The sequence below is a fragment of the Malaclemys terrapin genome, chromosome 8 (genome assembly GCF_027887155.1).
Source record: "Malaclemys terrapin pileata isolate rMalTer1 chromosome 8, rMalTer1.hap1, whole genome shotgun sequence".
NCBI classification, from domain to species: Eukaryota; Metazoa; Chordata; order Testudines; family Emydidae; genus Malaclemys; species Malaclemys terrapin.
The window spans coordinates 51,459,846-51,476,854 of record NC_071512.1 but is presented as its reverse complement, the minus strand read 5'-3'; the positions used below and the strand labels follow the sequence as shown (position 1 = coordinate 51,476,854).

Below are 17,009 nucleotides of genomic sequence, written 5' to 3'. Positions count from 1 at the left end.
ATCTCGCCTTTCCTTTCCTGCATGAACAGTCATGTGCCACTTAAAGATCCCTCATACGAATGTGAGATGCGCTGTCTGCAATCACTGGTTCCAGTACATCTCTCACCCTTTCACATCTGCAGGAAAGGAGCCCAAATGAGCTTCAAGCACAGCAGCATCAAAGCAAATGATGGAAACATTCAAAGGGCTATTCAGGGGGCAGGGTTTTCAGTCTCCACCCAGCTCTGCACTGCTGCCTGATAACAGAATCTGGAGCAAGTGTCTCTGGTCAGTTCTTTTTCCTTAGTGAACTTCCTACTGATGAAGCGTGTTGAGTCCCCAGCCCTAGGACTGAAGGGCTCTACACATACACAGAACAAGGGCAGCAGCCAGGAAATCTCCACATTCTGCCCCATAAACAGATCTCAGACCCCTTTTGGAGGCACCTCACGAGCCCTGCTCTACACCAGCAGAATTGCCTGTTGTTGACAATACTCAACAACAGGTTCAGCTGCACACAGTTTAGCTGCTAGCACAGATCAGGACAGTCATGCACGGCACCAGGAAACCATAGTTAAGAAGTGCTGGAAGGAGACATTGGCTCGGTCCAGATTTCCTGACCAGCATTTGCCTTGCTCTACATTTGCAGTGGCTGAACACACAACTGTCAGTGGGTTTTTCTAGTGTAGACTAGATCTGAGAGAGCAGTTCATGGCCCAGCCATCCCTTTGGCCTCTCTGCTTAGGCTGCCAGGTATGGGGGTGGGTTATGAGATATGGACATTTGTCCTCTGGGAACTGGACTGAGACCCACCAAGTCATCTCAAATCAGATCACAACTTCTGGTCCCTTCTACCTTGCCCAGATTCCAGCTGGCAACCCAGAGGTGAAAAGCTCTATAACCCCATCCTCATCCTCTTTAGCCATCCAGAAACCAATGGCTTTCCGTGTCATGTAAACGGTGACACACCGAGATCTGGCAATGCTTGCTGAGTGTTAATTGCTGCTAATGAGCTGTTGCTGCTTTTTCCCCCCAAGAGGATCAGTTAGAACAGCACACCAACACAGTAAGCTATGCGTCTGCAGCAAATCAAAGCAAGTTTATGGATAACTCTGGCACTGCACTGTAATAACTTCTTACAAATGCTTTTAATCAGGATCAGAAGAGAAAAGGGCAGAGAGAAAACAGCTTTCCTGGCAGTGTTTGTTTTGGTTACTCACCACTACAATGAACAGACAAGCAACACACCCTTAAAGGCCTTCTAAACCTATGCAAGGCAGATGGCTGGCTGGCTTGGGGAGCTGCTGGACTAGTGGAAAAATGTCTAGTGCAGAATAACTTCAGATAGCATTACTTTTAGAGGTGTTCGTTGGCTGCGACTTTCAATTATTAAAAAGATTTTGCTGACTTTAAATGACTTTTCAATGTGTTTTAAATCTGAAGTAGGCAGGTGCTGAATTGACATCCCTGGAGGAGAAGTCTTCTTTTCACCCAGTGTGAAATTCACCTCTGTGCAGAGGATATGACAAAAGCCATAGCTAACAACTGAGACCCACTGGCCCTCTGTATTGTCCCCTGCACAGAACAGGGACAGCATGGGAAACCAAAGTACAAGCTTCTTCCACACTGCTCTGCCAATGTCCTCAATCTCATGGTGAGTCTCTAGCATTTACCCAAAGTACATGCTGGATTCTGCTAACCAAGGGTCCATAAGCAGAACTTTGGTGTGTAAGTAAGAACAGGAATTACCTGACCAGATCAGACCTGTGCTCCATTTAGCCCAGTCTCCTCCCTCTGACCAGGAAGGTGCAAACAACCCTGAAATAGACAGTCATGGCACAACCCGCCCATAGGGAAAGCCCCTCTCAGATTCCATCAGTTAGTGGCTGACTTGTGCCATTCAGCATGAGGGGTTTTACTTCTTTTTTTTTTTTTTTTTTTAATTTATCGTACCTGATGCAACTTTGGATGTTTTCATTATTTCTATAAATGCCCAATCATTTTTTGACTCCTGCTAAACTCTTGGCCTCAAGAACATCTTGTGACAGGGAGTTCCATAGGCTAATCATGCATTGGGTAAAAAAGGGCAAATTTCCTTTTATCAACTTTATAGAGGCTTAGATTTGTAAGGCCAAAAGAGCCCATTACAAACACAGTCTGACCCCCCCTGCATTACACGAGCCACAGAACCTCACCTTGACAGTCCTGTATTAAGCATGACAGTTTGTGGCTGAATTAGGTTCTATCATTTCAGAAGAGCCATCTGTTGCCTTTCAATTTCATTGGAGGTCTCCTGGGTCTTGTATTATGAGACAGGGTAAAACAGGAGCACCTCATTCACCTCTTCTGTAAACATTCATCATTTTACATATCTCTATCATGTCCCTTCTCTACAGTTAACCCAGACTCTTACCTGGGTTTCAGCCTTAACCTCCCCCCCCCCCACCCTTCCTGGTGCTTGAAACCCAAGCTAACATACCCAGCTGGCTGTGTGGATCGGAGACCAAGAGCCTCTTTAACTTGAGAAGGAACCTGCCTGCTTTGCAGTGAGGATGCACTCAAGTGCTGGTAGTCCTCCAATGCCCTTCACACAATTCCCCCTAAAGGGCAGACAAGTTCCCCCACAATCTGCATGACCAAACAGAAAAGAATCCTAGAGCGTCACACCGCAAAGAACCCTGGTCTACGTCCCCAACACATATGAGTACAGCAGCCGCGAGTCCCCAGTCACATGGGTAGGGTTTGCAGTGTGGCTGCTCACACCCAGACTAAGCTAACCAGGTGAACAGATCTGGGTGCCGAGTTAACTGTGCCATGCAGACATAGCCTTATTTGTCTCCTCTTTCAACAGAGCCATCCCCACCTTCTCAATCTCTTCTCCCAAGGACGTCTTCCAAGTTTATGATAATTCTTGCTGCCCATCGCTTAACCCTCTCTATTTCTGCTAGATCTTTTCCAGAGAAGGTGACCAAAATGGAACCCAGTATTCCAGGTAAAGGCATATCATTGATTTATATAGTGACATACACTGCTTTCAGTATTATTTTCTACCCTAAAAATCTATCCATCCTAAGACTTTGCTTTTTCGACCATTACTGCACACTAAATAAAGGTTTTAATTGAGCTGCCCACTATGACACAAACGTCTTCTTGAGTGGTCACAATTAATTTAGATTCCAGCGATGGGTTCAAAGTATTCCTTGCAATATGCATTACCCGTATTTGTCAATACTGATTTTCATTGGAAAATGAAACATGTTGCCCACTCCCCTAACTTTGTTAGGCCCCTCTGACTTCCTCTGAGTTTATGCTAATCTCGACTGCCTTAAAATAATTTAATTTTGCATTACTTAAAAGATAGCAGATAGAAAAATAATGCATGGGGGATTTGAGGGCAGCAGATCTTAGCGTGTCTGTGTTTCCTTACAACAAAAAATAAAACCTGCATGTATAGAATGGGCCGTCAGAGAAGTGAAGTTCTAAACAGGCTTCCAAGGGGAGCAATGGGGGCAAAAAACATAACTGGCTTCAAGACTGATCTTAATAAATTTATAAAGGTGATGGTATGATGAGACCACCTACAATGGCATGTAGCCAATCTGCAATTGCTAGTATCAAATATCTCCAACAGCCAGATATGGGACACTAGATGGAGAGGTCTCTGATTGACTACAGAGAATTCATTCATAGCTGTCTGGCTGGCAGGTCTTGCCCATGTGCTCAGGGTCTAATAGGTTGCCACATTTGGGGTCGAGAAGGAATTTTCCCCTGGGTCAGAGTGGCAGAGACCCTGGGGGGTTTTCCCCTTCCTCTGCAGCATGGGGCACAGGCCACTTGCTGGCTTAAACTAGTGTAAATGATGAATTCTCTGTAACTTGAAGTCTTTCAGTCAAAATTTGAGGACTTCAGTAACTCAGCCAGAGGTTATGAGTTTGTTTCAGTAGTGGTGGGCAAGGTTCTATGGCCTGTGATGTGCAAGAGGTCAGACTAGATGATCATGATGGTCCCTTCTGGCCTTAAAGTCGATCAGACCACACAATTTTTGCTCCTCTCCCAAGAAAGATAAAAGCACCAGAGCAGTTTGAAATGTTCACAACAAAACCACAAACCACGCAAAGTTCCCTTGGTTTGGAGAGTCATTACAAACTTGAAGCTCCCATCAGAAAAACAAGCAAATCTTAGCAGAGACCTGGGGCTAGTGTCCAACAAACCAGAGTGATTTAGGCTTTGGCATCAAGCAGGAATCATGGTGTCAACATGAAATCAGGAAAAAACTGCTGTGATTTCGACAGAGTTTGGCTATGAAATTTTGGGTTCGTTCATACCTGAAACTCCAAGTGCAAAGCTCGGGGGGGCCAGGGGCAACAGGTTGGTATAATTTTTGGCGGTGCCCAGAACGGGTCCAAGTCCGGCCCCCCCACCACACACACACCTGACTAAGACTCTGGGAGGGAGTTTGGGTGCTGGAGGGGGTTTGGGGTTCATGCTCTGGGAGGAAGTTTGGGTGCGGGCTCTGGGATGGTGTTTGAGTGCTGGGTGCAGGCTATGAGCTGGGGCAGGGGGTTTGGGCTTCTGGGTGCAGGAGGGGACTTGGGTGCTTGGTGCAGGCTCTGGGCTGGGGTGTGGGAGTGGGTGCGGGGCATGGGGCTGGGTCAGGGATGAGGAGTTTGGGGTGCAGCAGGCTCAGATGGGGGGCCAGAAAGGACTCCCCCCAGCCCTCTCCCCACCAGCAGCAGCGAGATCTGTGGGAGAGGGGGCCACACCCGGCCCAACACTCTCCCAAGCCCTCCCAAGCTGCTGTTCAGGAGGTCCAGCCAGGATAAGCCCCCCCAGACTTGACCTGGAGTCGCCTGCCGGCTCCATGCTCCTCCTCTCCCCATCAGGCACAGCAGCCGCCTCAGCCTGCCCCTGGCGCCGCTCCCTTGTAGCCGGCAGTGGGCAGGCAGGGACACTCGGGGGAGGCGCGTGAGGGCAGCAGGCGGGGCCGGGGGACGCTCGGGGGAGGCACGCAGGGGGCGGCAGGTGCGGACGGGAGAGAGACCTGGCCCTGAACATTGGTGGAGCCAGGTCCCCCGGGCCCTGAATTTGCTGGAGCCTGGGCACCACGGGTCCATATAACTCACCGCCCCTGCGGGGGGTATTGATCACTGCAGAGTGAGACTGAAGCACAGGTTTACATGCAACCCAGGGAAGCCAAACTAACAAGCTGGGCATGGTAGTAGGCAAATATTAGGTGTGGAGGCTGTTATTCTGAATTTTAGATATCTATGCAAGTTAAAGTTCTCTGCAAAGCTGCCAGCATTGCCCTCTGTGTCACAGATTTTGGGCCAGCCGTGCGTCTGTGCTAACGCTGTATGGCAGTAGCCAGCGATGGAACAACTGCTCAGCTGGAGTGAAACCAACAATGGCCTTTCTGCTCAACCCTCCCTCCCTCAGGGCCAGATGGTGGTGTCCATGCTCCAGCCCCGCCGAGGGGACGGTGCAGACCTGCAGGGCCCCAGGCAGACTGTCCAAGATGGAGCAGCATGCTGCCCAAGCCCCCCTCTGAAAGCAACTGCTGCCGTGTGTGACAGATATGACAATATCCTGGACACCCTGTGCTGCAGTAAGTCTTTTACGAGTTCACTGTATTCAAAATGCAAAAGTTTACGTACTCTTGAGGGATTGTGTGCATTTCCATGGGGAAGGGTGACCGCAGCATCTTCTGGGGGGTGGCTAGGCAAATTCAGACAGGCTGTAACACCTCCAGAGAGGCTCACATATACTGGTTCAAACTGGGTTCTCCAGGGACCAACAGACAAAGAAAGGACGTTTGGACAAACTGCCTCAGTTTAAACTGACTCGGGGCTTTCATTCTGAGCCAGCAAATGGGCAGGACCTTCTGTCCAAGGAGGGCCCCAATCCTTAGGGAAGGGCTGGCAGGACTTTGGTCCCTGGATGCCCCCTAAGACTGAGGGGCTTGTTTTGAGGTGCAGTTTGGATGAACTTGTGAGTCTGAGTGGGGTTTGAAGGACTAATCACCAGCCAGATCCCGTGTGGGGACTGGGACAGAGGGTGATCTCTGGTGAGCTTAGTAGCAGGCAGGCATTGAATTAAATACGTTTTCTCTGGAGTGCTTTTACCGTAGGACTCAAAGAGCGTGCTTAGACAGAGCAGTGTGGGAACTCAATGGGGACAGTGGCGCTGTGTACTGTCTCGCAGGACAGAAGGGAAGCAGGCCTGCTTAGCCAGGCTGTCTTTTGTGGGGGATATCACAGCAGAGTCAGGGAACTGAGCAGGCTGAAAGCACCCCACTCAGGAGGGAAAGAGCCACATGTCACCACCCAAGAGAGGTGATGACTGAGGAGTCTGGAGCCTAGAGCAGGTGCCCTTGCTGGACCATAGAAGGGGAATACAGGTGCAGTTGCCTTGAACTGTGACACCATAGCCCTGCCTCCTCCCCACCCCAGCCTGCCTCCCTTTCTGTCTGTACTTGTCAGAGCAGATATCAAGCAGTCCCTGTGCTGCCCAGACTACAGGTAATGCAGAGCTAGGGTAAGGGTTCTTGTGTGCCCCTACACATGGGCTGCTCCCAGTATGCCATAGCACAGGAGAGAATGGGCAGGTGGCTGATACATTAGCCTCTCTGCCAAATGGCACCAGCTTGTATCAATCCCAGGCTGGCATCTTGCCCCTGGGTGCAGAGACATACGTGGAACACACACTGGCCTATGATTGTTACCATCCAGGAGGGAGCTCTTCCAGTGGCAACTGGCAGGTTCTCTTGGTTCCTTAGGGGGTCTTTTTATTTACACGCAGCTGTGTTGGTGAGCAGACTGCGCAAGGCCGGCCTTGGGAGAGGGTCATGGTCCCAGGCGAGCAATGCATCCACCACCTCCACTCTCCAACTGCTAGCTACACCTCCCCGCCTCCGGACTAGAGCCAGCTGCACATGGGCTGACAGAACTGTTCTCCCTCAGAAACCGCTGATTGGATTAAATCAAAGCCTTTCCCAGGAACGGACCGATTTTGTCAATATTTTCAACGGGAAATTATCAAAACGTTTCATTTCAACCGTCTCATTTCAACTTTTGTGTTATATTACAATACCAAAGTCACAATTTTTCAACTCATATAACATAATAATTAAAATGTTAAGATTGAAGCAAAACATTCCATGTCACTAAAAATTCCAAGTTGCAACTTTTCATCCTGATTTGGGACAAAACGAAACGCTGAAGTCTCTGAAATTCCCACAAGATGGAAATTTTGGAGTTTGGGGTTTTTGCCAGCTCTACTAGAGGTTCTGATATCTCTGAAATAAACTCTTTGGCCTAGAGATTCTCAGATAGTGTAAATCAGCTGCAATGGTTTACACCAGGATCTTGCCCTTTGTCTCTTGCAATCATGGGACTAAAAGACTGTCCAGATATAAGCACAAGTTTCCCATTTTACTGCTTTCTCTTGGTTGTTCATTTTATTTTTATTCCGGTTCTCCCCTCACCGACCCCCACATTAGGCAAATCCCTCTTTAAGTTCCCACAACACCCCCTCTCCTCATAAATTTTCACGTACAGTATTTTAGGGCCAAAATCCTGAAGACCTGAATGAGTGGGAGTTTTGCCTAAGAAAAATTTCTTGGGCTAAATTCTCTACTCATGTACATTAAGAATGGTCATATTGGATCAGACCAATGGTCCATCTAGCCCAGTATCCTGTCTTCTGACAGTGGCCAATGCCAGGTGCTTCAGAGGGAATGAACAGAACAGGGCAATTATCGAGTGAACTATCCCCTCATATCCAGTATCAGCTTCTGGCAATTGGAGGTTTAGGGACACCCAGAGCATGGGGTTGCGTCCCTGACCATCTTGGCTAATAGCCATTGATGGACCTATCCTCCAAGAACTCATTTAATTCTTTTTTAACCCAGTTATACTTTTGGCCTTCACAACATCCCTGGAAACGAGTTCCACAGGTTGACTGTGTGTTGTGTGAAATAGTACTTCCTTATGTTTGTTGTAAACCTATTGTTGATTAATTTAATGGATGACCCCTGGTTCTTGTGTTATGTGAAGGGGTAAATAACACTTCCCAATTTGCTTTCTCCATATCACTCACAAATTTATAGACCTCTATCATACCCCTCCTGAGTCACATGTTATCTAAGCTGAGCTGTCCCAGACTTTTTAATCTCTCCTCCATACAGAAGCTGTTCCATATCCCTAATAATTTTTGTTACCCTTTGTGACTGGGGCACAGGGACTCCTGCCTAATGTTTAGCACGTACAGCAGCAGTCACCCCAATGGGTGCAGTCTGCGGAGGGGAGGGACGACCCCAGCTAGTGACTACAGTTTGCGGGGCAGCAAAATCACCTATCTAGTGAGGTGCAGGGACGGGGAGGGGAACCCGGGCCCTCCCACTCCACCAGGTTCCAACCCAGGGCCCTGGGAGGCTGGTTCAGCTGCTCACCTGTCTCTCTCTCTGGCGTCAGCCTCAAGTCAGCTTCCCTGAGTCACGTCCTACCTCAGTCTGCACCCCATCTGGCCACCATCCTTCCCTGGGGAACGTCGCTTTCTGTGCTTCCAGCTCCAGTCTCAGTTGCTCCTCTGCTCCCCGGATCTGTGCAGGTTCAGTTCTGGTCCTCTCCTGGAGCTCCCAGGGAACGTCATCCTCCTTAGCTTGCCAGCCCCAGACTGAGCTGCCTGGCTGGCTTTAAAACCATGCCTCCAATTCGGGCATGCTCAGCAAGGGCAGAGGGGCGGAGTCTCCTTAGCCCAGAGCTGCTCCTTATTCTCCTCCTGTCCGGTGAGGGGTTTATATACCCTGTCACATCCTTCTCTGTACTTTTCCAATTCCAATATATCTTTTTTTGAGATGGGACCACCAGAACTGCATGCAGTATTCAAGGTGTGGGCGTACCATGGATTTATATAGTAGTATTATGATATTTTCTGTCTTATTAACTATCCCTTTCCTAATGATTCCCAATATTCTGTTAGCTTTTTCGACTGCCGCTGCAGATACTGAGCAGATATTTTCAGAGAACTATCCACAGTGACTCCAGGATCTCTTTCTTGAGTGGTAAAACTAATTTAGACACCATCATTTTGTATGTATAGTTGGGATTATTTTTTCTAATGTGCATGATTTTGCACTTATCAACACTGAATTTCATCTGCCATTTTGTTGTCCACATTGAAGTCAATGGACAAGCAATGGAACTGCACCAATTTATACCAGCAAAAAATTGGCCTCTCTTATTTAAGATAGACCCTTTCTCCTCAAACACTCAAAGCACTTCATTAATGACACATAAATAACAAGAATCAATTCACCACCACCCCATTACACACAGTAAAATGCAGCCACCTCTGGGGATAGAACACTGTTGGACAGCACGCGGCAACACTACACAGCAGCCAAGAACATGAAGTGAACCATGTGAAACTGTAAAAGGAATTTCGGTTGGCAGAACTATTGTCCACTTTGGCATTTAAATGGGACATGAGATTTATCTTCCCAGCTCTTGGGAAAAATGCCCGGGGCCCTCAAGTGGCCACAGCCTCACATAAATGGGTTAGTGCTTGGAAAGCACTTGGAAAATGTAAAGACCTAGAGACACGGCACAGTGAATATTATTGCCACCTGAGTGATTGCAGGGGCAGGAAGAACGTCTCATGACAGGGAGCTCTAACACAATTCCAGCTGTATTACTCAGACAGTAGCCAGGTGGGAGCATGACCATTTGACAGACAGCTCTTCCATTTTCACTAGTATTTCCTCAGCCCGTCCAAATAAGTGCAAGAAACATTCAAGGAGTCTAGGAAGGAAAACCAAAGGCCAGCAGCGTCTGGTCTCTCTACCCCTCACTCATCTCACACCCATCAGCCCTTCGCTGCCTGTCCTCCCCCATTTCCACTTCCCTTTGCCTTCCTCTACGCCTCTGGCTGCCTCTCTCTCCCACTCAGCAGAGCCCATTTAAAACTCACATGAGTTCCAGTCACCTTCACAGTCCTCTTTCATTCCTCCTTCTCCCGAGGGCGTCAAAACAAAACTCATGAAACACAAACCTTCTGCAATTCCAAACAAACCCATAGTCCTGCGTCAATCCCAGCTCTGTACAGTTTCTGTTTCCTTGGCTTCCCTAGCCTTGCTGCCCCTCTGAGCACACACATCCCCACCCCTCCCCTGCAGCTCCTTGCTGCCCTTTATTTTCAGTTACCCAAAACCTCCCCAGTGAGGCTTAGCACGTAATCAGCGCTGGCTCGGCCCCAGGCTCTCCAGCCCCTTGTAGGGACGTGAGTCGCGGATCCCTAGAAGTCCATGTTGCAACTTTTCCCACCAGGTTCTGCTACTTCACCTGCTTGTCTTGGCCACTGGCAACTTCCACTCACAGCATTCCACCCGCTTAGAGAGATTCCTCCCTCCAGAGTCACTGAGACCTGCTACATCCCTTCCCCAGGAGCATCTCAGTGAGCGCCCGATGCAACGGAAAGCCAGCCAGGCCAAGGCAGAGAGAGAGGAGGAGGTTCGCTCTGATGTGAAGAAAGAAAGCACTAAAGAAAGCATGACATGTCCTTCCAATCACAATCCAAAAGGCACCTTTGGCATAGCCCCGATGGCTGGAATGAAACTGGGCAGCCCATTTCCCTTCTGGGCCACAGACTTCCCTGGGCTCAGCTCCCAACTGACAGAGAGCCTGGGAAGGAAGCAGGATGCTTTTGTTTGCTGACTCAGGGAGATCTGTGCGAGCGCCTGTCTCCTCCCTTCACCCACCCAGCAGCATAGGCTGCATGGATTCTCGATGCCACATCCATCTCCAACAGCGGCACCATCTGCCTGTCTCTTGGGAGGCAGTGAGTAGTGCCCCTCCTCTAGCAGGAAATCCCAGTGCTCCCTGTGCACAGGGGTTAGCTTGGAATGAGCAGGCTTGTCTCTGGCCCCAGTGATCCCATCCATGCCAGTGTCGGTATGGATACAATTAAGAGGTTCAAAAGCAACTTGGTGAGTTGGGTGCTCAAACTAGGACACCCGAAAGGGGCCTGATTTGTAGAGAGCAGATAATCCATATCCCCTTTCGAGTGTCTCCAGCCAGGCCTCAAGAAGCATAGGCCCCCCAAACCACTGGGCACTTTTGCAAACATAGGTCATATCAATACAAGGATGCAGGGCCGGGTTCTCCACCATCTCGCCTCTTGCGAAGTCAATGACCCCATGCAGACGTGGTGTGGCGTGTGGACGATGGTAGTGTTTTAAGTCCGTTTTGCACAACTGTGATTGACAACAGCAATGGCAGGGCAGTGAGAACCAGGCCCACAACGTACACTCCCCCCCACCCCGTTTTCATCAGCAGAATGGGGTTTGCTCCCTCTTGTGCTCAGATCCTGTGACACACACACACACACACCATGAGAGGGGTAGGGATTGCTGCCCTGCACGCAAGGCCAAAGAGGGACCATGCCCCTTAGCACTGTGCATAGTTCTCCCTCGTGCCTGCTCAGCTGTCTCCCCCTGACCCAACAGCTCCCTTTAGTGGTACAGAGTGTGCCCAGAGGGCAAGGCTGGGTGACTGGCTCCTGGGATGATGCACATTGTTTCTTCACCCTGGGGAAGGTGATGCAGCCTAGGGCTGTGCAGTGTCTCAGGGCCAGGAGCCACGCCCCCCTTTCTGGGAATGCAGACCCTGCTCGGCACACTGCTGGCTCAAGGCAAACCATTAATAACAATACCTGCAGTAATGATTAATGGCAACTGTTCCCTCGCTGGCACAGCACCGAATGCCCCGCGGAGACAGCTGGAAAGAGACACCTGTACAGTGTGATTGATGGTGTTGAACTTAACAGCTGGGCTGCCAGGAAGAGGTGGGGGAGGGCTGCCATGAGCACAGAGCTGCAATGGGGCCATGGGGCATCTGCATGGACAGCCCTGGCGTCATGGGTACCCAGGATCTGTGCGATCCCCAGGGATGTGCATGGCTTGGGGATGGGTCCCCCAGCCTTTTGCACAAGAGGGAGCAAACCCCATTCCCTGATGAAAACGTAGGGGATGGTCTGCATGACTCCTTCTGGAGGCAAGGTGGGTGTTACGCTGGCAAACCAGGTGCCAGCAAATGCCGAAGTCTCCAGGTCTCCACTGAACACTGACAAATGCATAGCTGGGATCAGTCTGGCTCACCTGTGTGTTGGTGGTGTTAAAATGGGTATTGGAATTATAAGAATGTGTTTAATGTTTAGACTTGATTGGATGCTGGGGAGTTGCCACCTGCAGTAATCTCCCTTATAACCTCTGTATCCCATAACCATAATATTGGACTGGTTGTAGTGTGAGCCTCTGTGTAAACCACCAGACAGGAGCAAGACATTCAGTAGCATGAGCTGCTGGTCTCCACAGAAAGTGCTCTGTCCTGTCCAACAGGAAAGGTCCATCGACACCAGATGAACTATTGTGGGAGGTTAAAAAGGACAAAATACACTGGTTGTTCTGCCCTTCCCCACACGAAGACAAGTCATGCAAATGGATTCCTCCCTTCAGCTGAGTTTGCAGCTCAATGCGCATGGCAGGAGGGGGATAAAAACCCCAAACAGAAGGAAGTGAGGATTCCTATGCTGCTTGGACTCTGAGGGGCAAGTTTGCTAGGTATAAGCAAGAGATCCCCAGTACTTAGCCCTAGGTAACCCAAAGGGTCATACAGAGATTGCTTATTATAGAAGCTTCTATTATTTTTTGAAACTTAAGATTGTAACTCATTTGTGTATGTACGCTTACCTGCTTTAACCCTATAAAAAACTCCTGATTCCTTTTCTTGCTTAATAAATCTGTATGTTCTTTATTATAGCGCTCTCTTTGGTGTAAGATCTAAGGTGCAAGTGACCTGGGGTAAGGAACTGGGAGTCACCTGAACATTGCTGTAATTATTAATGTCAGGGACCATCTATCATAAAGATAAGCTTTCCTCAGGGGCAAGCCAGATGGACATACTCACAGGGACTGTCTGTGATTCCATGTTTAGGTTGTCATAGTACCTGAGGAGCGTACACCTGATGAGTAGTTGGTGAAATCTAAGTATAAAACTCAGAGTCTATTAGGGGTTTGTGCCCTGGTCCCTAACCATCTGCCCTGAGGTTTGTACCCACTCTCTTGAGTCATTGCAGGCAAGGTTACAGTGGTGCTAGAGGTGCACAAGGGCTGGGCCAAGAGATCTGCCACCTTGTACAGTTTGCAGGCAGGAAACCTGCCCTTAGAGGCCCCTTGAGATTCACAGGAGGTGGGCTCTCTCTTCCCTACAGCATGGGACAGGACATTTCAGGGGGATCTCTCCAGATGTTTCCATATTATGGAATTTATTTGTGTGATTCCCATCTTTTCTGCAGAGCTCTGAAATCCTGACGAGTTGCAGCTCCTTCTTTTTATGAATCCCTCCCCCCCAACCTTTTATTTTTGTTTGTATCTTGCATTGAGATAGTGTGGGTCTTTTAACAACGTTGAAAGGGTACTGATGGAGAAGTGTTTGCAGTATGCACACCAGCTCTCTGGAATACCACAATTACTCGCATAGACCCGAATGGACAGATTCACTGGTGCGCTCTGGCTTCTTGGTACCATGCTGACATGGCAAAGCAGCAGTGAACTTGGCTCAACTGCAGCGATGCCAAGTCGCTGGAGGGCAATGGTGAATCCAATTCAGAGATTTTTACACCAAATGAGTTCTATAGCCTGATGCTAAATTTGTTTCATCTCTGCTCACCTGGTCTCTGATCCTAGTTATGTAAAAATGAAATGAATTTCCTAGTTCCTATTGGATGTTTGTCCATCGAAAAAAACAACCACTGTGAATTTGGCAAATGGCAGGAGCTCCTCAGAACAGGCCCAGGACTGGAATAGCAGGGGCTACAGATGAGGGCTAAGGTATGCTGAGAGAGAGATGTAAAGCCGGCACTAGGCATAAGCAGACTAAGTGATTGCTTAGGGCCCTGAGCAGCGCAAGGGGGCCCCCTATTTGCTTTTGATTATAAGAACATGTCTGTTTTAGTATGGGGTGGGGGAGGAAATATTCCTGCTAAGGCCCCTCATGTGCTAGCACCGACTCTGGAGAGGTGTGTGGAAGAAGGGGCTGTGTCAGGACTCAGGTGCACCAGAAGACGTGGACGTGAGAACAGAACAGCAGGGAGTATTGGCGGTCTGGACAGAGGTGCGCTGGCAGAGCCGTGTGTATGGGGAGCCCAGCACTGGACCAGCAGAGCTATTGCCAGGCCTGCACACAGGTGCCCTGATAGAGCTGTGTGGGAGCCTACACCGCCCATGAGCCTCCCCACGCCCTTGCCTACCGTTGGGGCGAGTCTGGGTCGAAGCAGGTCCTCCGGACATCAGCCACCTCAGGGTCGCAGCAGTCCCCGTCATCGAAGTCGTCCAGCATGTTGTTGCATTCCATGTGGCAGACGCCATCCCGTCTCTTCCAGGAGTAACAGCGCCCCTGCAGGCGGCAGTCACCCCCGTCGTAGCCGGTCAGTGGGTGCTCGCACTCAGCGTCGCAGTGGTCGTTACCGATCTTGCTGGGCTCGCAGTTGACCAGGATGGTGCGGTGACGCAGGGAGGAGTTGTGCACCTCGTGCAGGCTCAGCTGCCAGCTGATGTTGTAGCGGGCGAAGGCCTCGCTCAAGGCCTGGTGCTGGCGTGCCACCTGCTCCCGGCTGACTGTGGGGTGGAGCCCCTGGTCGTCGTGGATGTTGACCACCCGATACCGCACCACCTTCTCGCTGCGCAGTGGCCAGTGCCCGTTGTACTGGGAGATCAGCTCCACGTTGTCGCAGGCTGTTTGCCCGCAGGTGGGGGGCGCCAGTGGAGACAGCAGCTCAGGCTCCGGCACATGGAGGGACTCGAGCAGCGGGTAACCCCCGTCCTTGAAGGCCACCCACTGCTCCTCCAGGCGGGTGAAGCCAGCCCCAAGCACCATGGCAGCTTCTGCACCCTCGCTCTTCCGTAAGAAGCCACGCTGCAGCCTGGCCTGGTGCAGAGCCACGCTCCAGAGTGCCAGCAACGCCAGGTGCCCACGGAAGTTGTGCCCATCCTCGGAGCTGTCCCCTCCCAGAATCAAGCTGCGGCACGAGGCCATGAAGGGACTATGCAGGGCGCCGGCCTGCCAGTCACTGTTGCCCACCCGTACCCCGTCCAGGTAGAGTGTCATCCACTGCCCGTCGTACGTGGCGGCCACGTGAGTCCAGGTGTTGAGCTGATAGCGGCGGTAGCCAGACACCACGGTGGCTCTCCTCATCCGGTCTGTCCTGAGCGAGAAGAAGAAGCGGGCATCTTTCCTCCCTGGGCGCTGCAGCGTGCGAATGCCCAGCGCCCAGCCCTTGTCGCTGGCCGTGTGGGAGCAATTGTCAAACACACCTGCAGGGGGCAGGAGAGAGCAGAGAAGGGACTCATAAAATGTAAAGCAAGGGACACGAAAGACTGTGACAGGAAAGTATCCAGGCCAAGAGACAGGAGAGCTGGGACTCCTGCTGCTATGCCCCACAGGTTCAGAGGCAGAGGGAGGAGGATCTGGTGGAACCTGCAGAACCTCTTAAACCTTCACTCTGCTGCTGAGCTAAAGGATGCTCTGGGGCCTGCTATGGGAACCAGAGGGCTCCAAGCAAGGAGAGTGCTTCCAAGGGCCATGCGCTACGCTTCCTTGACACAAGGCCCTGAACGAGTGCAAGCGCCCACACCTGGCACTGTCACAGAGCTGCTGCCACTAGAGTCATAACTTTTGTTGACAGAGCACTGTGGGCTGGAATTAGGGTGACCAGATGTCCCGATTTTATAGGGACAGTCCCGAATTTTGGGTCTTTTTCTTATATATGCTCCTATTACCCCCCACCCCCTGTCCCGATTTTTCACACTTGCTGTCTGGTCACCCTAGCTGGAATCTTGCACTGCTCGCCACACCTGGGCCTGGCAGGCACTTCCCCGGAGACACTGCCTAACTGGCACACTAAAGCAATGGCCTAAGGACGCTCTGCATTTCCTTGAAATTCATAGCTGCTACTGGCAAGATCGCTGCGGGAACCCATGCCACCAGGTTGGCTAGAGAACCTTCCACCAGTGGAATCCTCTGGCACTTCCCAGGCATGGGTGGTGCGTTTCATAGGCCAGGGGAGGCTAAGCCTCCCCAAACAGCCAGGCATGGCCCCACCCATGCTCCGCTCTGAGGCCCTGCCCACGCTGCTCCTCTTCCTGCCTTCGCTCAACCTCTCCCCCAAAGCTGGCGGGGACCGGGGCTGGAGCTAGGGTGGATGGGCTGGCAGGCTGGGACTCAGGGCGGCTGGGGCTGGGCTCCTCCAGCCATGGTGGGGAGCACGGGGCTCCGGCAGGGAAGGGGGGCAGAAGGGACAAAGCTGGGGGCTAGTCTCCTCAAACATGCAATTCACGCGCCGCCCACGTTCCCAAGCCCTTAGCTGACCCAGAAAGCATTGCTGTCTCTCCGGGTAGGGAGGAGGTATCTAAAGCAGCAGCGCAGTCAGGAGAGCAACACCAGAAGCAATAACTCAAAACACATGTCATCTGTTTTTCTGTTGGGGGAAGGGGCAGGGAAGGGGAATCTTGGCCGGATTGAAAACACAAGCGTAAATGAACCTGATCTGAGTCAAGAGAACAGGCCGCCGGGTGCTCTGCTGGGTGCCACTACTGTCTGCAGAAGCAATTAGCAGGGGGAGGGAAGAGATGGATGGGAGAACAGGACGGAGAGTAAGCGAAGGGAGAAGGGAGGGAAGGAGAAAGCGTGAGAGGCGAGCGAGGTGTTTTTGAGCAGCTCTCCGTACAGTGTTCCTCTGGGACGGGATTAGATGATTCGCTTTTTATCTGCAGGCCAAAGCTTTTAAGAATTAGAACACGGCAACCCCAAGCAAAATAGACTCCTCCAGGAATTGTTTCCCTAACAGCTTCTAGACAGATTTATAGCTTTCCTTTACGCTCTAGTTTTCTTCTCAGTCATGCACTCAGCATGGGTGGGCGAGGGTCAGAGAGGGAAAGGAAGGACTCATTCCCCCTCTCCAGACCTGGTACAGCACAG

At 50.9% G+C, this 17,009-nt stretch overlaps 1 protein-coding gene across 1 annotated transcript in view; it reads right to left on the bottom strand.

Moving 5' to 3' along the window:
- PAPPA2 (pappalysin 2) overlaps window positions 1-17,009 on the bottom strand; it is a 170,396-nt gene that overhangs the window by 142,105 nt on the left and 11,282 nt on the right. The window contains exon 2 of the mRNA XM_054037937.1: window positions 14,284-15,346. Within this exon, the coding sequence (XP_053893912.1) occupies window positions 14,284-15,346 (1,063 nt within the window). The remainder of the gene's footprint in view (window positions 1-14,283; window positions 15,347-17,009) is intronic.